The sequence below is a fragment of the Squalius cephalus genome (genome assembly GCF_949319135.1).
Source record: "Squalius cephalus genome assembly, chromosome: 12".
Classification (NCBI taxonomy): Eukaryota; Metazoa; Chordata; class Actinopteri; order Cypriniformes; family Leuciscidae; genus Squalius; species Squalius cephalus.
In genome coordinates this window covers 2646959-2669849 of record NC_137133.1, presented here as the reverse complement: position 1 = coordinate 2669849, position 22891 = coordinate 2646959, and the positions used below count along the sequence as shown (strand labels likewise).

The following is a 22891-nucleotide window of genomic DNA, read 5'->3' as shown; positions in this document are numbered from 1 at the left end:
CATGACTTTCTATATTTCTTCTTAAGTATTTTGGTATTACAATCAAATGTATATTTCATTCATATGACAAATGAAATAAGGCTCTGTTGTGTAACTATTGTTGAGTAATTATATAATTTTTCCTAAATAGAAGCATATGTGATGCTAAGTGTACATTATATTAGTTAACATTAGTTAATGTATTAACTAACATGAACTAACCATGAGCAATACATTTGTTACTGTATTTGTTAATCTTTGTTAACGTTACTTAACTATACATCTGTTCATTGTCAGTTCACAGTGCATTAACTAATGTTAACAAGATTTTAATAAAGTATTAGTAAATGTTGAACTTAACATTAACAAAGATTAATAAATGTTTAAATGCTGTAACCAAATGCTGTATCCAAAAACATTATAATAATGTGCATTATTAGTTCATGTAATTAACTAATGTAGTTAACTAATGTTAACTAATGAACCTTATTGTAAAGTGTTACCAAAAAACACTTTATTAATTTTATTATGTTTTGTGTTTATTTGAAAGATTGCAACGATATGCATCCCACCCTGGTATACTTCAAGTACATACTAAGTGTGCTGATATCTTTGTCCCTGTCCCAAATGGCACACTTCATGTGCACTTTCGGTCTTATGAACTTACAATGGCTGCCGCATGTGTGTGTCCGTTAAGTCCATGAGACCGTAGCGTGTCCCATTTGTCATTTTTGTCAATTTAAGAAATAAATAAATGAAAAGAAGAGTAAAGATACACACACACACACACACACACACAAACACACACACACACACACACACACACACACACACACACACACACGTGTGTGTTAAGAAAATTAATTTAACATAGACTAATAAATTCTGTAAAAGTATTGTTCATTATTATCTAACTAATTTAGTAAAAGCCAGATGAGGTCTGTTCACAGTTAGATTAGTCAAAGGTTTATAATGTTGCAGAGAGCATGTATGGCCAAAAAAATAAATAAAAAAACAGGATATATAGGCTACCTTAAAACCTTAAATTATGCCGAAGAGTGTCTAATAGAGGTGATTAATCCCTCTTTCATGTATCTCAATGAATGATAACATGTTTGTTACATATCTTTTATCAGGGATGCCATTAAAATTCACAAGGCCTGGAAGAAGGTTGCTTGTTGTTCAGGTGTGTGTGTGTGTGTATGTGTGTGTGTGTGTGTGTGTGTATTTAAACATGTACACAATGTTAGGGTTTTACATGTGTTTAGAATTATTTACTATTAATGGACTTTTCACAGACTGTGATTACGCGTTTTAATGGTCATCAGCATCGTGTAAATCTGGCAAAGTTTTTTAAATTTTCATTAAAAAAACTGTAGGCTATATTACACTATACTTTGTTTTATATAACCATTGCATCAAATCACAAAAAAACTAGTAAACGCTGTAGTGAGGGTGTTTCTTATTCAGCGACAATGGGAGTGACGGTAAAAATGGCATCTTATCAATCTGTCTCTATTTGTTGTTTTCCCCCTTTTTGATAGTTGTGAAATCACTACTGTGGAGTTTTTATTTTGCTATTTGAGCAAATATATATATATATATATATATATATATATATATATATATATATATATATATATATATATATATATAAATATATATTTAATGTAGTTGAAGTTATAGAAGTTTACCTAACTATGATGACTTCCTGAGACGTCGGAACCGGAGATGTGAAAGGGTCAATAGATTTAATGCAAAAACAACCCTTTGAAAAACGCGTCCTGATTTCTGATGTTGTAATGCTGCCTTCACATGCTCTGGGAATCATCATAAATACGAGTTTCCAAGATAAAAATTGGACATGAACACCTTCTCAAGTCGTATTCTGACAAGAAGGATTGCTGTGACTGTATCGTATTCTTCATTCGTTTTCTCCAAAACCGCTACATCACCTTGTCTTGTTGTTAAAGTATGAATATTTATATTTATGAATAATCATTTGAACTGAAGCGTAGGCCTATGTTTTACACACAGCAGAAATAACCTGTATTTGACAGAAATTACAGAATCGTTAGCAAGCTATAACTATAGCCGAGATATAGTGGATTTTTATGGTTTTCAGTGAATGAGACTCTTATATCATTTTGGCTTTAGATTTTCCTAATAAATGGGCAAGATTTAACCTGGTGTCCTCCATGATTCCTGTTATTTCCGACAACAAAGCACGACTTTGTGGATTGCTTAGTTGGGGACATTAAATATTCAACAATATTATTGATCTTCCTGCACTGACACCATTATATGAGAACTGAACTGAGCTGGACGAGGACATCACTGTTCTCCAGAGTGGCTATATATATACATATAAATTAACTAAATTAATAACTTTTTATACAACAAAAATGAACCATCACTGAACTTACTTAAGCTGGACTGTGATGCTATTTTCTTCTGGAAACAAATTATTTTCCTGTTATCACTGTAAAGCTGCTTTGAAACACTATACTGTAAAAAGCGCTATATAAATAAAGGTGATTTGACATTCAATTCATATTATCCATAATATTTACATACAAACAAGAAAAAGCTCATTTATATGTAAATTTATATTTGGGTTATTTTTAGAGGACAGATATGTTTTCAATAATAATCCTTTTTTGAAAACATTATTTTGTTTCAGAGATATACTGATGGCAGTTTTGTTATTTACAAAGGCTCTATGAACTGTCTAAGACCTTCCATCAAATATACATATCATGTGGGTACCACTAATGTCAACTTTTTGGACAGTTGTATAATACAATAATATTGTATAATAGTTGTATAATACAACTGTCCAAAAAGTTGACATTAGTGGTACCCACATGATATGTATATTTGATGGAAGGTCTTAGACAGTTGTTGATAAACAAATGGTCAATAATAAACAAATCACGTGAGGCAGCGTCAGTGTGAGCCACAGAGCGCCCCCTGCAGGGACTCAGCATCGCAACACAACCCAGCATTGACGGATGCTGACTCCAGCTCGGCGCCAGTGGAGACGACAGGTGCTTCGTGCTGTTCTAATGAAATGCGCAAAACGGCGATTCTTACGTCGTAAACTGACACTTTGAATCGCGAATATGATGTGAGAGAAAGCGTGCGATCGTTTCCACCGTGGGAAAGGAGCGTTTACAGCGCAACTATGCTTCATTCTGCGCTTCATCATCATGTCCAGCGAGCGCTCATCTGTTCTCTTCTTCTCTGTGTGACGAGGACGGTCCTGATGACGCGCTCCTCCTCTCCAACATCTGAGCTCAAATCCCAAATATCGGGCGTGGAGGAACTGCTAGAGGAGTTCCGCAAGCAGCTCCAGCAGGACGAGCCGGGCCCGAGAGGGGGTGAGGGGGACGGGGACCGCTGCGTCGGGGGCTTTCAGGCGCAGGAGGAGCGCATCATCCGCGCCAGCGCGTCCATCGAGCAGGGCGGCGCGTTCCTGTCCGCGCCGCAGCGCGTGTTCAGCTGGAGGGACTGCGTGCACGCGTGCTGCGCGCTCCCGCACTGCACTGACGCCATCATCCAGGAGGAGCTCACGCAGCCGGACGGCAGTCTGCGCTGTTACCTGTTCAACTGCACCTACGGAGGCAGGAGTGTGTGCTCGTTCTCCTTCCAGCCGGGCTTCAGCACCTACAGCCGGGCAGACAACAGCAGCAGAGCCCGCGAGCCCGCGGGGGGAGACCCCTCTACTGCACCGGGCCGTCCCGACACTGCAGCCGGGGGGAGACCCGCTTATGGGATCGGGGAGGAGGAGTCCCTGATGGAGGGTGGGTTTCTCCGGTTGTAGTGAATGTATAAGGGGAAAAAAATAGACGAGATTTCCACAAAAATATGAGACAGCACAACTGTTTTCAGCATAATAATCAGCCTATAATAGCAAAGTTTCTTTAGCAGTCAGTTTCTGAAGGATCATGTCATGTGACACTGAAGACTGAAGATATAATGGTAACACTTTACATTAAGGTTCATTAGTTAACTACCTTAGTTAACATGAACTAAGAATGAACAGTACTTCTACAGCATTTATTAATCTTAATTAAATTATAACATTTACTTATACATTATTAAAATCAAAGGTTGTATTTGTTAACATTAGTTAATGCACTGTGAACTAACATAAATGATAAACAGCTGTATTTTTATTAACTAACATTAATAAATACTGTAACAAATATATTGCTCATTGTTAGTTAATGTTAGTTAGTACATTAACTAATGTTAACTAATGAACCTTATAGTAAAGCATTACCAATATAATTTTCCCAATTAGTAGGTGAGAATAAACCTAGTGTCATCCATGATTCCTGTTATTACCGACAACAAAAGCACTTGAATGTGATGGAGAAAAATCCTGGAATGTTTTCCTCAAAAACCTTCAATTCTTTTCGACTGAAGAAAGAAAGACATGAACATCTTGGATGACGTGGGGGAGAGTAAATGATCAGGACATTTTTTTTCTAAAGTGAACTAATCCTTTAAGATTAAAACATAAATCTGTGTACAGTGTCCCTCTATTGTACATTGAACTTAAAGGCTGTAGTTTTAAATAATGTTGGCACAAAACATGTGATTTTCCTGGGTTTGGGTCCCACAGGTTTGGACGAGCCGCCCCGCAGTGATGCGGGTCAGGATCTGGTGGTCCAGCTGCCGACGGACTGGGCGGTGCTGGACGGCAGAGACAGCACCGATGATCATGACATCTTACATTATGACTGGGCTCTTGTGAAAGGAGACCCCTCCGTTAAAATGAAGGTAAACCGATCACAGTCAGTCATCTCTCAAAGTCACACCACCGTTTTTATAGCATCAAATAACTAACTAAAAACAAACTTATTTTAAAAACAAACACTTCAAATGTGTCATTCACTAAATGACAGAAACCACCTTCGGAAAAAAGATATTTGAAGTGTAATTAAATTGTTTAGTTGGTCTCAAGTCCCGTTGAATAACACGGGGAGGCGGGGCTTATGACCTATCCTAGGACCAGCCACCGGGGGGCGATCGAGACGCTTTGGCTTCACTTTTCAGGGCTTGTGCGGCACGCTTGGTGTGTACTAATGTTTGGTTTTCCAGCTAGATGGCAATTGAATTAGTGGTAATATCATATGGCACTCTCATTTGAAGGGCCCTATAATAGACCCGGGGCAATGCAGCGCCAGGCGCGACGCAAGTGTGTTTAGCTAGTTTCAGCCCGACGCAGTTATCATTTTCACGTCCTGCGCCGCATTGTTTAAATAGCAAATTTATTGGCGCCCATCTGTGGCCCATGGGCTGCTGGTCTGAAAACGAGGTGTGTGTTCTGGCGCATTGTTGGTGCGTTGCTATTGTTAGGAACTGAAACAGACTGAAACATTGACCAACTGGAACCTGCTCTAAAGTCAATGGCGCAGTATTTATTTTTTGTAATTTAAAGAGCGCGTTAGTAATGTGCGCCTATAGATGGGTCAACAACGCGCGTACACTTCGCTTATTACACACACAGGGACTCCCAGCAGCACACAAACATGCCAAATATTAAAAATAAAAGGATTACAATGTAAAAGATTATAATTGTGTATTGATATTGATATGGTGGAATCCGGTTTGTCCTGTAGATGGTCTGCTTGCGCGCTTTAAAGGAGAACTCCGGTCAATTTTAACATTGAGCTCATTTTTTTGTAAATTTGGAGTGCTGTCAGTACAGAGAACAACGACAAAAATCGGTGTTGCCTACACTGTGTTATCCTCTTTTTAAAATTTGCACCCTGTTGACTTCAATGGGGCAAGTTTTAAACCTGCTTTTAGCCTCTTAACCTCCTTGATGTGTCATTACAAGTGCCCAGCCATGTGAGTGATTCCTTCAGAGTGAACACGCGGGTGAATCTGACCAACAGGGTGCAAATTTTAAAAAGAGGATAACACGGTGTAGGCAACACCGATTTTTGTCGTTGTTCTCTGTATTGACAGCACTCCGAATTTACAAAAAAATGAGCTCAATGTTAAAATTGACCGGAGTTCTCCTTTAACCTCGCCCACGAGAAGATCCGTTTGCGCTCTGGAGAAACGTTCAGTTTTTCCGCTTGCAAATTCCGTCATGTAAATAGCGAATCCGCCATGGCACGAGCGCAACTGCACATTTATTGCACATTACGCCCAAAACACACCCATTACTCATTAAGAGAATAGGGACAACCCTTTTAGACCATGATGCACCGGGAGCGCCGACCATTATTCCCATCGATAAACTAGCAAAAGTGGATTTGGACACACCCTAAGTGCGCTTGTGCCCTGCGCTTTAGACCATGCGCTTAGATCGTTAAAATAGGGCCTTAGTCACCGCATATTGTATCACTACTCATTTCCAGTAGTTTGACTCAGATCGACTTTGTTACTTGTGTTGCTTAAAACTGCCAAATCTGACTCCCAGTCGCGTTATCACTGCAAACTGCTTTTAGTTTGAACGCCTTTAAAGCAATCACAGCATCATGTGACAAAACTTAAACGCTTTAATTACAACAAACACAAAGTGTCGATGGCTATCCACAAGCGGTTACATTTATTTGTTTTGTTTGTGTCAGTCACACTGTAATGCTCTCCGCAGAGACTGCTAAATGTAGATCTGAGTAACACCGTGACCTCAGTGCTAATGCCGTTTGTAGCGTTCTTCAATTCTGTTCATTCTAGTGAAAAATATCTGTGATCTGTCTCCTGTGAGAGACTGTGGACATGTATAGGCAGAGTGGATGGGGGAGATCATGTTACGGTCACTGCCCACAGAAAACAAATGAACATTACGGAAACGTTCTGCATTCTACACGATTCACGCATGAATTTTTAGCTGCAAGAAATGAAATAACATTATTTTTTTAACGACCAATAAATCTCATTCGGGATTTTCAGTAGTGTCTACTGGTCTGAGTGTCTACTGGTCTGAGTGTCTACTGGTCTGAGTGTTTACTGGTCTGAGTGTTTACTGGTCTGAGTGTCTACTGGTCTGAGTGTTTACTGGTCTGAGTGTTTACTGGTCTGAGTGTTTACTGGTCTGAGTGTCTACTGGTCTGAGTGTTTACTGGTCTGAGTGTTTACTGGTCTGAGTGTTTACTGGTCTGAGTGTCTACTGGTCTGAGTGTTTACTGGTCTGAGTGTCTACTGGTCTGAGTGTTTACTGGTCTGAGTGTTTACTGGTCTGAGTGTTTACTGGTCTGAGTGTCTACTGGTCTGAGTGTTTACTGGTCTGAGTGTTTACTGGTCTGAGTGTTTACTGGTCTGAGTGTCTACTGGTCTGAGTGTTTACTGGTCTGAGTGTCTACTGGTCTGAGTGTCTACTGGTCTGAGTGTTTACTGGTCTGAGTGTTTACTGGTCTGAGTGTTTACTGGTCTGAGTGTCTACTGGTCTGAGTGTTTACTGGTCTGAGTGTTTACTGGTCTGAGTGTTTACTGGTCTGAGTGTCTACTGGTCTGAGTGTTTACTGGTCTGAGTGTTTACTGGTCTGAGTGTTTACTGGTCTGAGTGTCTACTGGTCTGAGTGTCTACTGGTCTGAGTGTTTACTGGTCTGAGTGTTTACTGGTCTGAGTGTTTACTGGTCTGAGTGTCTACTGGTCTGAGTGTTTACTGGTCTGAGTGTCTACTGGTCTGAGTGTTCACTGGTCTGAGTGTCTACTGGTCTGAGTGTCTACTGGTCTGAGTGTTTACTGGTCTGAGTGTTTACTGGTCTGAGTGTTTACTGGTCTGAGTGTCTACTGGTCTGAGTGTTTACTGGTCTGAGTGTTTACTGGTCTGAGTGTTTACTGGTCTGAGTGTCTACTGGTCTGAGTGTTTACTGGTCTGAGTGTTTACTGGTCTGAGTGTCTACTGGTCTGAGTGTTTACTGGTCTGAGTGTCTACTGGTCTGAGTGTCTACTGGTCTGAGTGTTTACTGGTCTGAGTGTTTACTGGTCTGAGTGTCTACTGGTCTGAGTGTCTACTGGTCTGAGTGTTTACTGGTCTGAGTGTTTACTGGTCTGAGTGTTTACTGGTCTGAGTGTCTACTGGTCTGAGTGTCTACTGGTCTGAGTGTTTACTGGTCTGAGTGTTTACTGGTCTGAGTGTCTACTGGTCTGAGTGTTTACTGGTCTGAGAGTCTACTGGTCTGAGTGTCTACTGGTCTGAGTGTTTACTGGTCTGAGTGTTTACTGGTCTGAGTGTCTACTGGTTTGAGTGTCTACTGGTCTGAGTGTTTACTGGTCTGAGTGTCTACTGGTCTGAGTGTCTACTGGTCTGAGTGTTTACTGGTCTGAGTGTCTACTGGTCTGAGTGTTTACTGGTCTGAGTGTCTACTGGTCTGAGTGTCTACTGGTCTGAGTGTTTACTGGTCTGAGTGTTTACTGGTCTGAGTGTCTACTGGTCTGAGTGTCTACTGGTCTGAGTGTCTACTGGTCTGAGTGTTTACTGGTCTGAGTGTTTACTGGTCTGAGTGTCTACTGGTCTGAGTGTTTACTGGTCTGAGTGTCTACTGGTCTGAGTGTTTACTGGTCTGAGTGTTTACTGGTCTGAGTGTCTACTGGTCTGAGTGTCTACTGGTCTGAGTGTTTACTGGTCTGAGTGTTTACTGGTCTTATGTCGTCTGAGTGTTTACTGGTCTTGTCTTCTGAGTGTTTACTGGTCTTGTCGTCTGAGTGTTTACTGGTCTTGTCGTCTGAGTGTTTACTGGTCTTGTCGTCTGAGTGTTTACTGGTCTTGTCTTCTGAGTGTTTACTGGTCCTGTCGTCTGAGTGTTTACTGGTCCTGTCGTCTGAGTGTTTACTGGTCTTGTCTACTGGTCTTGTCATCTGAGTGTTTACTGGTCTTGTCGTCTGAGTGTTTACTGGTCTTGTCGTCTGAGTGTTTACTGGTCTTGTCTTCTGAGTGTTTACTGGTCTTGTCGTCTGAGTGTTTACTGGTCTTGTCGTCTGAGTGTTTACTGGTCTTGTCGTCTGAGTGTTTACTGGTCTTGTCTTCTGAGTGTTTACTGGTCTTGTTGTCTGAGTGTTTACTGGTCTTATTTCGTCTGAGTGTTTACTGGTCTTGTCGTCTGAGTGTTTACTGGTCTTGTCGTCTGAGTGTTTACTGGTCCTGTCGTCTGAGTGTTTACTGGTCTTGTCTACTGGTCTTGTCGTCTGAGTGTTTACTGGTCTTGTCGTCTGAGTGTTTACTGGTCTTGTCGTCTGAGTGTTTACTGGTCTTGTCTTCTGAGTGTTTACTGGTCCTGTCGTCTGAGTGTTTACTGGTCTTATGTCGTCTGAGTGTTTACTGGTCTTGTCGTCTGATCTGTGCAGGTGACTCACCCAGGCCTGCTGAAGCTCAGCGGTCTCAGAGAAGGGATTTACACCTTTGAGATCACCGTCACCGACACAGCGGGACAGAAGAGCTCTGACAACGTGTCGGTCAGTGTGCTCGCCCCTGCGCCAAACGCTGAAGGTCAGACATTACTGCTTTACAGTCAAAACAACATTTATTCAGACACCTTCAACATTTCTCACATTATCACAGTTTATTCACTATAGTTTAGAAAATGGTAATAAAATATGACAAGAACTCAGAGTTATTAAATCAGTTGATATTTCACTGGTTTTGGCCATCCTTCTGTTAGACTGTCTCACAGATGAATAAGGTTGAAGAGCTGTCAGCTGTTTAACTACACAATTAGATAATACCAATTTAGGTCAACATCATTTTTGGGCCCAAATTCGGTCCAAATTGGTCCCAAATTTAACGAAACAATGGTTTGAAACAATGTGTATTGTGAAATATATATATATAAATTCTAAATTCACCCCCTTAAAAATACAGTACAACCGCAAGAAATAAAAACACTAGTAAGAGGGAAATAATCTAGGTAATCTCGTTATTTGACCTCACTAATCGACTAGTCAATTGCTCCACTTTTTGATTATTATTATTATTTGTAAAACAATATTTGTTTAATCATAATATATGACCTTTAACACTGTTTTCTTACTGCTGTACATGTGTTTTTATTGTCTTGGTTTCTTAACGTATTGTTCTGATGTTACGTGAAGACCCTTGTAATTGCCCGGTTGGGGTTAATTAACTGTAAACATGAAACTGTATGGACGTGACACAGATGTGTGTGTTTCTCTGAAGTGTGTACAGGTCACTGTTCTCGCTATCAGTTCATGTGTGATGATGGCTGCTGTATTGACATCGGTTATGCCTGCGATGGGAAGCAACACTGCCCTGACCGATCAGATGAAGATTTCTGCCAAAACTGTAAGCCTAGACCACCAAGCCATTCTCCGGCCATCTTCTCAAAAGCCTTTTCAGTACCACAATCATTTTAAGATGTATAAAATTGTTTGGTCTGTCTTATAGTTGATACTGGTCACAAGTCCAACCCCTCCTCTAAACATGGGCTAGATATAGAAAGACCTAAAGCTGGAGCCCAGACGCCATCAGAGATACAGCTCAATGACAGCCCTAAACCTGAACAACACCAACATTATGGCTTCATCAACCAAGGTAATGCTCAACATACATCATTCAAAGCACACACACGCGCGCACACACACACATTCAAAGGAATAGCTCATCAAAAGTGAAAATTTCATCATTATTTAGTTACTCACTCTAAATGTCTTGAAGAATGTTTAAATGCCTTTAAATAAGCAAATCACTCATGATGAGTTCAGAATTCATCCACTCCTTTCCTTCCTTTCTCTTCCAACAGCTTTCATTAACAAAGCCTGTCTATGGCCATATTTACATTACATGGTTCAAGTGACCCAATTCCGAATTGTTTAATTTTTGTGGCACAGATCGGATATGACCCACGAATGTGTAAGCAGGAAACAAGCACATGGATTCCGATATTCTCAGATCGGTTTCAGACCTCATTCATATGTGGAAATAAATCTGATATGAATCAACTCGGGTGGACACCAACCGTGATCACATGACTCTTTTCAATGCCAAAGCTGCAACAAGGGCTCTCCTCTTTTTTTTTCTCCGGCTTAAAGGTAGGGTAGGTAGGATTTTTATAAAAAACTTTTTTTCAAATTTGTTTAAACTGTCTTTATATACCAATACATAATTAAAATGTAAGTGCTCTGAAAAAGAGAGTATAAAAATCGAGTGACTGTAGACCTTTTAATCTGCAATAAACACAGCTCATTATTTCCATTCGGGATGAAACAATTGATTGGTTTGGGCGACTGTCACTCACTCTCGCAACCATGGCTACCACCCCTGTTGCTAGATCTACGAAGAGTAAAATTATGGCAGAGAAAGAGCATTCAAAATTCAAAGCACCTGCATATTCAGTCAGCGAAGGCAAACAAGGCAAAAACGACTTCCTTGGACCCTGGTTGCCCGCACTCTTGAACAACCTCCTCTGCTTCGCCCTCGACCCCGGACCTGTCCTCGAACCGACGATGCGGTACTTGTCTCCGGAGTGTAGTCCTCATTAGAGTCAATGTTTTCATCATGGAAACTCGCAAAACACCGTATATGTTATGAATCTTACACGAAATTCACCTTCATCACAGTGTAACTGATGGTAATGGAAAAACGTGTATCAATGCAAACTGTTTTTAGCTTTGCCTTATAAATATAGCTTGTTACCGAATCAAACAAAGTATATTTTAAACTTTACCAGTATCGATATGCTAGCTTGATAGTGAGTACTAAAATAAATCTTATTTGTTTATATTTATAGTGATAAAGTTAGATTGTTTTATTACATGTGATTCTGACATGGTCACTGCATGCACTGCGCTCCTTCCTCTCCACTCGTCTCAGGTAAATAATAAATGCGTCTTCCTTGTAGAATAGAAAAAAAAAAAAAAAAAAAAAAAAATTTTTATATATATATATATATATATATACATTGAAAAACCTCATAAACACTCAGGCAGGCAAGACAGGCGTGAAGTGGTTTCCATAGGACAGTATCTCTGTCCTAAGTTGAGACACTCTCACACTGTACCCCTTCTTTTAATGCACCTTAGACACTACACATAACATACAAAAAATAAAAATAAATAAATAAATATATATATATATATATATATATATATATAGGAGAATAGTATAGAAAATAGGGACTGAAGAGATGTAGGGGGAGGGTTATCTTATATTATCTTATTATATTATCTTCTATTATTATTTTACTATCTAAACATTTATTTATCTATAGAGAGGGCTGACAATGGTAATTGTTATATGGGAGAAAATATAGAAATAAAAAAAAAAAATTGACTAATACAATGTTGGCAGTATGATGGTAGTGAGGAGTGATGGTAATGAAGATGGTAATAAATAATAAATGGTTACTTTGCTTATGCATATACACACACTCACACACACACACACACACACACACACACACACACACACACACACACACACACACACACACCTGTACATTTACACACTTTTATTTCAATTCTGGAATTCTGGAATTACTAGATTGTTCATTACTGCACTATTTTGGTCTGTATGTCTGTCTGTAATAAAAAAAAAAAAAAATTAAAAAAATAAAAATAAATAAATGCGTCTTCCAGCTGAGCCTGAGCGTTTGGCATCGCGCGTTCATGTGTTTTGGGGGCGTGGCTTTGGAAGGAGCCCAGAAGGGAGGGGGTGGAGTGAATGGAAATAATGAGCTGTGTTTACAACAGTCGTGAGAGGTCTACAGACACTCGATTTTTATACTCTCTTTTTCAGAGTACTTACATTTTAATTATGTATTGGCATATAAAGACCGTTTAAACAAATTTGGAATGTTTTTTTTTTTTAGAAAAATCCTACCTACCCTACCTTTAAGAGACAAATGTTTTGCTGACTGTTAAAGATGGTGCGGAAAGCAAAAGCTTGTAATATAGTTTCGTCTGCATCCATTGCAATTCGCACCATTTTTAGTTCATTTTTGGCCTAAGCTTTTCCCGGACAGTACGTCAACCCTGGGTTGTTTCGCCAAGTGTATAGTAAAAATGCAGATATCGGTTTTGAGTCACTTTTAAAAGAAGATGTAAGCTGGTCGTCAAAGCAATCAGATTTAGTCAACAAATCGGAATTGGGCATCAAGCCCTGCAGTGTAAATGCGGCCTATGTCTACACACTTGATAGTGTGTGGAGAGCAAAAGTGTCTGTGTGTGTGTGTGTGTGTCAGATCCCTGTGCAGCGCCCCCAGTGGCCGGCCCGTGTAAAGGGGTTTTCCCACGCTGGTATTATGATCCTGAAACGGGAGACTGCCAGCACTTCCAGTACGGCGGCTGCAAAGGAAACCACAACAACTTCCTCCAGAAGTCGGATTGTGTGAATGAGTGCAGTCAGAAACCATGTGAGACTCGACCACCTTTGAAAGTGATGGGAGAAACGAAGCTTTTCAAAGTTTCGAATCAGTTGAACCGTTTGCTTCGTAAAATGATTCACTGTGACCTCTGCTGGTCAGAACAGTGGAAATGCAACAGAAACTCAGGCCAAACATGCCTAAAACAACCTTTTACAAACCCAATTGTGTAATAAGATTAAATATCAAGTGTTCTTTTATCAATTTTCAGGGCTTGTTTTGTTTGCTCCATGGATGGCTCAGCTAAACAGGCCTATAAGAGGCTATTAACTACTATTATTCATTTTAATAATACTTAAGTCTAATTAAAATGTCTACAAATGTATATATATGATCAGAGGTCAGGTAAATCCCACAGACACTTGTTCAATGGTTCGCCAATCTCAGTGACTCCTGATGATTCATGGGTTCACAGAGATCATCGCCCATCAGCGGTGAACCATTGACATTTCGAAACGTTTCGAAACAATTATGACGTAATGAAGCCTTGTTTACTGAAATCACGTGACTTTGGCAGTTTGACATGTGCTCTGAACCACTGAATCGAAACAAAAGATTCACAAAGGTTTCGAAGCTTCATGAAGCAGAGTTTTGAAATCCCCCATCACTATTCTCTGATTAGCTGATTAAATGTGTAAAATTGAGAATGCTGTGACTCTAAAAATGATTCTTTTGCCATCTTTCAGCAGTAACAAAACATCAGGCCACTGCAACTCCATTACCCAGCAGGACACTATACACAAGTATGTACAACAACATCAGGTCTTGTTTCAAATGATTTAAACAATGTGAATCTAATGCACGTTCACTCCGTGATTTCATTGATTTCAAAGAAGAATATAGTTTCCCCTTAAAGTGAAAATCAAAGTGCAATTTGTGACTGTTTTTCTCACAACTGCGCTTTTACATCTCGCAATTCTGACTTTATAACACAATTTGGGACTGTTTTTCTCACAATTGCACGTTTACATCTCGCAATTCTGACTTTATAACACAATTTGGGACTGTTTTTCTCACAATTGCACGTTTACATCTCGCAATTCTGACTTTATAACACAATTTGGGACTGTTTTTCTCACAATTGCACGTTTACATCTCTCAATTCTGACTTAATAACACAATTTGTGACTGTTTTTCTCACAATTGCGCGTTTACATCTTTATAACACGCAATTGAGAGATATAAAGTCAGAATTGCAAGATGTAAATGCGCAATTGTGAGAAAAAAAGTCACAATTTTCTTGTCAAATGTTTTATTCTGTGGCGGAAACAAGCTTTCATAGTAGTCAGACTCTGTAATGTCCTTGTGTTAACTTTGCTTTTGATCAGATGAAATGGCTGCAGCACGTAATGATAAAAACAACTGCTCTTCTGTGTGCAGCTCCCATAGCCTCGGCCCATGAGGAGAAACTGCAGGATCCTCTCTTAGAGCCAGCGTCTAAAATATACCGTGTGCTGGAAGGACACCCACCCCCTGAATCAGGTGCGTCTTACTTCACGAGTACCCAAACATACACACTTATACACTCACCTAAAGGATTATTAGGAACACCTGTTCAATTTCTCATTAATGCAATTATCTAATCAACCAATCACATGGCAGTTGCTTCAATGCATTTAGGGATGTGGTCCTGGTCAAGACAATCTCCTGAACTCCAAACTGAATGTCAGAATGGTGATTTAAGCAATTTTGAGCGTGGCATGGTTGTTGGTGCCAGACGGGCCGGTCTGAGTATTTCACAATCTGCTCAGTTACTGGGATTTTCACGCACAACCATTTCTAGGGTTTACAAAGAATGGTGTGAAAAGGGAAAAACATCCAGTATGCGGCAGTCCTGTGGGCGAAAATGCCTTGTTGATGCTAGAGGTCAGAGGAGAATGGGCCGACTGATTCAAGCTGATAGAAGAGCAACTTTGACTGAAATAACCACTCGTTACAACCGAGGTATGCAGCAAAGCATTTGTGAAGCCACAACACGCACAACCTTGAGGCGGATGGGCTACAACAGCAGAAGACCCCACCGGGTACCACTCATCTCCACTACAAATAGGAAAAAGAGGCTACAATTTGCACGAGCTCACCAAAATTGGACTGTTGAAGACTGGAAAAATGTTGCCTGGTCTGATGAGTCTCGATTTCTGTTGAGACATTCAGATGGTAGAGTCAGAATTTGGCGTAAACAGAATGAGAACATGGATCCATCGTGCCTTGTTACCACTGTGCAGGCTGGTGGTGGTGGTGTAATGGTGTGGGGGATGTTTTCTTGGCACACTTTAGGCCCCTTAGTGCCAATTGGGCATCGTTTAAATGCCACGGCCTACCTGAGCATTGTTTCTGACCATGTCCATCCCTTTATGACCACCATGTACCCATCCTCTGATGGCTACTTCCAGCAGGATAATGCACCATGTCACAAAGCTTGATTCATTTCAAATTGGTTTCTTGAACATGACAATGAGTTCACTGTACTAAAATGGCCCCCACAGTCACCAGATCTCAACCCAATAGAGCATCTTTGGGATGTGGTGGAACGGGAGCTTCGTGCCCTGGATGTGCATCCCACAAATCTCCATCAACTGCAAGATGCTATCCTATCAATATGGGCCAACATTTCTAAAGAATGCTTTCAGCACCTTGTTGAATCAATGCCACGTAGAATTAAGGCAGTTCTGAAGGCGAAAGGGGGTCAAACACAGTATTAGTATGGTGTTCCTAATAATCCTTTAGGTGAGTGTACTTCTGTGTGTGTGTATTTCCTCAAACATTTGAAGTGTGTGTGTGTGTGTAGGTGCAATCCTCCCGCTGGCTCTGGGTCTGATCATCAGCGCTCTGCTCTTGTTGTCTCATTGTGTGTGTGTGTGTGTGTGTGTGTGTAGGTGCAATCCTCCCGCTGGCTCTGGGTCTGATCATCAGCGCTCTGCTCTTGTTTTCTCATTTTGTGTGTGTGTGTGTGTGTGTGTGTGTGTAGGTGCAATCCTCCCGCTGGCTCTGGGTCTGATCATCAGCGCTCTGCTCTTGTTTTCTCATTGTGTGTGTGTGTGTGTGTGTGTGTAGGTGCAATCCTCCCGCTGGCTCTGGGTCTGATCATCAGCGCTCTGCTCTTGCTGATGGCGGGCGTCAGGCTCTGGCTTGTGCGTCGCAGACTGAAGAAAGCTTTGCCTCTCACCACAGAAGAGTCCGATTACCTCATCAATGGCATGTATCTGTAGCAGAACAGCCACCTGTCAATCAACCCTCCAGTCTGATGCACTGTTTGTGCATGAGTGTGTGTGGTAGAGGATACTTTAGTTGTCAAAAGAGTCAGGAGTAGCCAGCCCTGCTCATGATGCACCAGCTGTGCGTAAGCTACAGTGACAGCCTAGTCTACGTTCAGACTGCAGGCAAATGTGGCCCAAATCTGATTTCTTTTGCTCATATGTGACTCAGATCTGTTTTTCTCATGACAGTGTGAACGGCTCAAACCACATGGAATCTGATCTTTTTAATTCTGGTTTGTGCCACTTCCATATCTGGTCCTAAATCCGACACAGGTCAGATGTTTTGTAATGTGACCACAGTCTGAACAGTCACATCAGAAATAATGTCACTCTAGATCAACATTTGTCTCATTTGTGCTCATGGGAGTCACTTCAAAGATTTTACACACCCGAAGTTATCGAGACAGTTGTGAAAGGTAGTCAGTGAAGGACAGTGATGTATCAGAGCTCATATAAGTATTACAGTGACGGCTCAGTATACAAGCAAAACACGAGGGCTCGTACCATAAATGTTTAAAAACTCTCCCTCTTTTTCACATCCTCGTCTTTGTTTTTTATATCGCTTGCGCATAAATCCACTGGCTTCCGCGGGAGATCACACTATAAATATATTGATATTGGCCACATTTAAAACAACAGTGTGAACAGCTTTACAAAAAAATGAAAACATGAGATCTGAGCAGTGAATCGACCGTGAGCACTGAGGCTTGCAGTGTGAAGCCTAAATCACATCTTGCGCACAACTAAATATTTTTGCACCATTAAGCTTAGTTAACTCTGCGTATAAACAAAATATTTCTACCAGTCTCCGACAAGGAGTAACGCAGCATATCTCAGTATATATCGAACTGCATCAAAATCAGACTTCAGTCCTTGAGACACAAATGATGTTGACATTTACACTCGTTTAGATTTTAAAAGAGAGTGAATTTCGTGAATAAATGACTTGTCTTCAACGCCTATGTGTGCCATGTTATAAATGACAAATTTACTCAATCATAATAAATGTAATACATTTTTTTCTTTTTCTTTTTGTAATATTATTAATTTGTGGCTCCTTATTAAATTCAAACACAGTTTCAGAATGTTATTAGTTGCAAACCAGCTAGTAATTCCCATGACCCGAGTGTGGACTTTACGTTCTAGTTTAAGCAAGACCTTACGAACGGCTGGTGCAGAAGCTAGAGATGCCGATGAAACACACCTGAAGCACATGACCAGGTGTGCTGGATCACATGACCAGGTGTGCTGGAGCAGGGCCAGGTAGTTCTCCGAAAGCAGGGTTGACTTCCACTGATCTATTGATTGTAGATCAGAAGTATTCTTGCTGTTGATAGTGCAAAATGACACAGCTATCTCTCCTGTATAGTATGCCAAAGTAGGTTAAGTCTGTCTCAAATCATGGTACCTTGCAAATTTGAAAATAAAATATCAATCATGTGAATGAATATTTTTTTAATGCAGCATGATATACCACAAGCCTGATGCTTCTGTATGACCTTACATTAATTCGGGAGAATGTCTGAAAATGTGCTCAGCCTTAGTAGGCTAAACCTTTAAACCAGTATGTTTCTGTATCCTTACATGATCTTGTGCTTGACAATGTGTTTTTTTATGAATCTCAGTCCAGGCCAGGGAATACAGGCTTAATTATTAGAGGTATTGGTGCCATCTTAAAAGTTCTAGATTACAACTTTACAATTAAAACCAGACCATGACAAGAATTCCTTGGATTAAGAAATATGGCCTTATATCAGATAATATCTGGTTAGGACTGTGTGGTTTTTATGGCTAACTGTGATATTAAATACTAGTCTGTATAATTCGTGTAATTGTGCTAAAATGTTTTGAAACTATAAAATATATGATTGTAAAAAATATCACATTATATTTGAATAATCTTGGAGAGATACATTGTAAAAAATCAATTAAAATGTGGACCAACTATGTGAGTATCCATATTTTCTTCTGGTTTGGATTTAGTCACATGCATGTTTAATTGTGCATACATAAATGTGTGCGAAAAACCAAAGTTTGCCAGCGTTGTCTTACAATGATTCAATTCAATTCACATTTGTTTGTATAGCACTTTTCACAATACATATCGTTTTTCAAAGCAGCTTTACAGAAAATGCAAGTGTCTACTTTACAATTTAGAGTGATCTGTTATCAGAGGTGACTGTCAAAGTAATGTCATACGTCAAACATGTACATTTCTAAGATAATATAAATCATACAGTTAGCTAATATCATGTATTCATTTTGACAGAAACAATGATCTGATTAAAGTGATTAATTACAAGTTGTGATTATGATTACAATAAATAGAAAGTTTTGCAGTGGTGCTGATTCAGAGTTGGCGTCATCTAAGTAAATTCGGTGAAGAGCTGATGAATTGTCTAGGACAAGTGTGAAAAAAGTTGATTTTTTACAAATAAAACCATTCAAATTTAGTTTCTAGGCCTTATTGTACTTGTATTTAGCATAAATAAGTTTGAGCCGTTGGAGGCGCTAGAGGGTTTTAGAAAGATGCTATGGTAAATGTTTAAAGGAGAACTCCGGTCAATTTGAACATTGAGCTCATTTTTTAGTAAATTTGGAGTGCTGTCAGTACAGAGAACAACGACAAAAATCTGTGTTGCCTACACCGAGTTATCCTCTTTTTAAAATTTGCACCCTGTTGACTTCAATGGGGCAAGTTTTAAACCTGCTTTTAGCCTCTTAACATCCTTGATGTGTCATTACAAGTGCACAGCCATGTGAGTGATTCCTTCAGAGTGAACACGGGTGAATCTGACTGCAGTAGATGTGAAAGATATGAATAAAAGTGATGTTAATTCAGCCAGCGCACATACCTGTATTTACTTCCTGTTTTCGGTCAAAGTCCACAGTAGTCGATTGTTGAGTTCGAACTTTTCATTGTTTGGTTTTATGGGCTGCTATAGACATGCCCTTGATAAAAAGTTAATTTGCATAAATTTGAAAAGTTAAAATTGTTTTAGATTGTGTTATTCTCTGTCATAAAAGACTACATTTACTGTGTAGAGACAGTGGAGCCATTTGTGCATTACAACTAAGTCTTGGTGTAAGTTATGCGTGTCTAATTCTACATGAAAGGGCGACCCAACACATTACCAAAATTGCTTATCATACAAAATAAAAAAATAAAAATAAATGTGCTTGATATCTTAATACTGTATTAATTAACATCCTTGTTTAGAATGATCATGTTTGTTCATGCAACAAAAATGCTGGGTTGTTTCAACCCATGTTTGGGTCAAATATGGACAAACCCAACCGTAGGGGTTAAAAATGTAAACAAACAACAACCAAGAGTTTTTTGAAGATAAGCTTCTACCAAGAACATTCACACCAACAGTCTGATTGTACAGCCAGCCTTTGAAGCCAACAGAAATAGCGGGATTGTTTTCTCTTCTCATAACAGTTCCTTAACGTGTTATTTGCTACGCCCAATTCTATTACATCTACATCTAACTCTACATGTCATGTGTGCTTGTTTGACCTGCTCTTCACAGATGCGATAGTGGCAGCGATCTGAAATACTCAAGGCAATACTGACAAGTGAAAACAAATGAACAGAGAAGCATTTTGTGGCATCTCATGTCCAAAAAAGAATGAATAAAATAGTTCTGGTGATGAGTGGGTCTGTTGAATAATCATAACAGGGATGAGGATGTGTCCAAGAATCAGGTCTCTGTCCAGTGTAATCGTTGAGAAATGAATAAGCACTTTAAATGAGTGAAACATATTGTTTGGCCATTGTAAATATATGGACATGAGACAAAATGTTCTTGAAACTTTATATGATATAATTAAAATTCTACTTCTCTATGGAGAAAACAAATGGGATTTTATTTCTGGATGCCAACTGTTCAGGTTCAACACACCCTGAAGGAACATGTGAAGCCATGAAAACTGAATCACAATGGGTCAGATGAAGTAGCATTATCAACGCTAGAAGGTATCATCGCTAAGATTGTGTGAAAGAAGAGACGAGACTGAACCGATCATTGCTTAGCAGCGAGTTTATTCGTTAAAGCACTGTTTGTGCGTGCAGGTAACACACAAACATGCACAGAGAATTGGCATTGAAAACCGCTTACAATCAAAATGACCACTGAAGGTTTAGCTCAGTCCTGTATGCAAGAGTGGATCTGAGTGGGACTTGACTTGCTGCACACGATATATAATAGAGACGAGCTTATTTTGAGTTCTGCAGTGATGTGAAGCACGTAAGCATCGCTACACCTGTGCGCCAAACTCTGCTCTTATCAAACCAAACCTGCTGATTTCCTTGCTTCTGTGAAATTCACAATGAGATGTTAGGCAGAATGTTCAAGCGTCCGGTGATTTTCCATACAGTGATTATTGCTGGCAAGCTCAAAGGACAAAAAACAGGGTTTCTGCGGGCCTTAATTCACCCGTACACACACAAAAGCAGGCCTTAAATTAGAGCTAAAAGGTCATGGCATTAAATGTTGCATGCATTGCAAAAACTAAATATCTTCCTCTGTCCTGTTTTCCAATATAAATATCTAAACATCTTTGATACAATTACTCGAGATGCAAATGTAAAATGTTTATTCTTAAAACAAGAACAAATATTTCTCAATGAGTTATGAAATATCCCTTTGATTGGCAGATATTTGTTCTTGTTTTAATCATAAACTCACTTCATTTTGATCAATTAATTTTTTTTTTTGTCATTATCAAACTCCAGTAAATGTATCTTGATTTAAGAATCTTATTTTGTTCTGGAAAACAAGACAATTATGCTGATGAAGAGCATCCCTTTAGTGCCGTGTGATCAGAAGGTACAGTAACATATTTATATATTCTAGTGGCTGGGAGAAGAGCGATTCAAGCTATTTTTGCTTTGTAAAACGAATTAAAAAGTGATGGATATCTTCTGGAAGTTGTATTTTCAAACTCTGGAGTGTTGCTAACAGAACGCATTGAGTTTTTCATTTAGAGAACCTCTACGTGGTCTTAAATGTACCTTCATAAAACCTGCAGAAACCCTGAAAAAGTACCACAAAAGCAACCCATACAAGTCATGCACTATAATCCAAGTCTTCCGAAGACTCTCGAGTATCACGTTTATCACACTTGCCAAGAGCATGAGAGAATCAGTGTTGTTTGGGTTCAACAACATCAAATTTGGTATGACTTAAGGCTGCAATCTTGAATTTAACACAAACTTTTAAAAGCTTAAAGGGACAGTTCACCCAGAAATGATAATTCTGTCATCATTTACTCCCCTGGTGTTGATCACACAGGTTTGGAACAACTTGAGGAAGAGTAAATGATGACAGAATTTTCATTTTTGGGTGAACTGTCCCTTTAACAGTATAAAACATCACCCTCTTCCAGCATGTGGAAAAGCATCTCCTTATTGTTTCACAGAACAGAAAATAAATCAAGACAAAATAGTTATTTCGGGTGAACTACCCCTTTGCATTATGAAGTTGATTTCTAAAATTTTAACTTATACGTGTAAACTAGTTCAGACTGTAAAGTCTGATTAGAATATTTTTTACAAATGCCCATTAAAACACACACTGCAAAATTCCCATGAACGCACACCTGAACGCTGACCGGTCGATATTAATGTTGCTGTGCAACCGTAAACAGCTTAAAGTCATAGCTAATGGACTAAATTACCAGCCAGAAGTTGCTATTCTTTTTACATTGTTATAATTATTCATAAATGTAGCTATTTATTGAACATTGGTGTCTTTTACAATATTGCTGCTGCCTCTATAAACACAATTTGCACATTCTGTTGTCTGGAATACCTGATTGTGATTGAATAATGGCAGCACTCGGTGATTTGAACATGTTTTAGTAATGACGCTAAAGTGAATAATTGATCCAGACAACCAGTTTCTCATATTCTGCACTTTCTTCACACAAATTAAAATAATTTCAACTTTTACGTCCATTTATTTATTTGGTAAGCGTCTAGGAATTATCGTTCTGGTTTATTCTGCTATAATGCCCAGCTGACTGCACATTATCCCACACTAAGCCAATCGAGACTGTGTTACACTGATTTGCCCACGCTTAAAGAGGTTTGCTTCGTGTCAGACCACAGAACATCCCATAACCGTGGTAAAATCCTTCTAACATGGCCTCTCGTGGCTCATCGCTCGACTCTTAGCATCTTTAGACAGAGTTATCCAGCGGTTTATTCTGCCTGGACAGCACATGCTTCAGCTGAAAACATAAGCCGCTACTATTGAAATGGATTTGTAGAGTGAATTGCACATTATATAGCAGTGAATTAT

At 39.5% G+C, this 22891-nt stretch overlaps 2 protein-coding genes across 5 annotated transcripts in view; both read left to right on the top strand.

Moving 5' to 3' along the window:
- The window catches only part of LOC307168033 (snake venom 5'-nucleotidase-like), a 475297-nt gene that overhangs the window by 425125 nt on the left and 27281 nt on the right, over positions 1 to 22891 (top strand). The gene's annotated exons all lie outside the window — the stretch shown is intronic.
- Positions 2983 to 19142, top strand: lrp11 (low density lipoprotein receptor-related protein 11). Of its 3 annotated transcripts, none has more exons than XM_079887573.1 (9): positions 2983 to 3785; positions 4613 to 4770; positions 9293 to 9434; positions 10122 to 10247; positions 10350 to 10496; positions 13144 to 13314; positions 14010 to 14066; positions 14704 to 14805; positions 16378 to 19141. In XM_079887573.1, the coding sequence occupies exons 1-9, from the start codon at positions 3167 to 3169 to the stop codon at positions 16530 to 16532; spliced, it is 1677 nt and encodes a 558-aa protein (XP_079743699.1). In that variant the 5' UTR covers positions 2983 to 3166; the 3' UTR covers positions 16533 to 19141. The 3 variants fall into 3 exon arrangements, with proteins under 3 accessions (XP_079743699.1, XP_079743701.1, XP_079743700.1); XM_079887575.1 differs by having other exon boundaries at positions 2990 to 3785; positions 16292 to 19142; XM_079887574.1 differs by having other exon boundaries at positions 2990 to 3785; positions 16200 to 19142.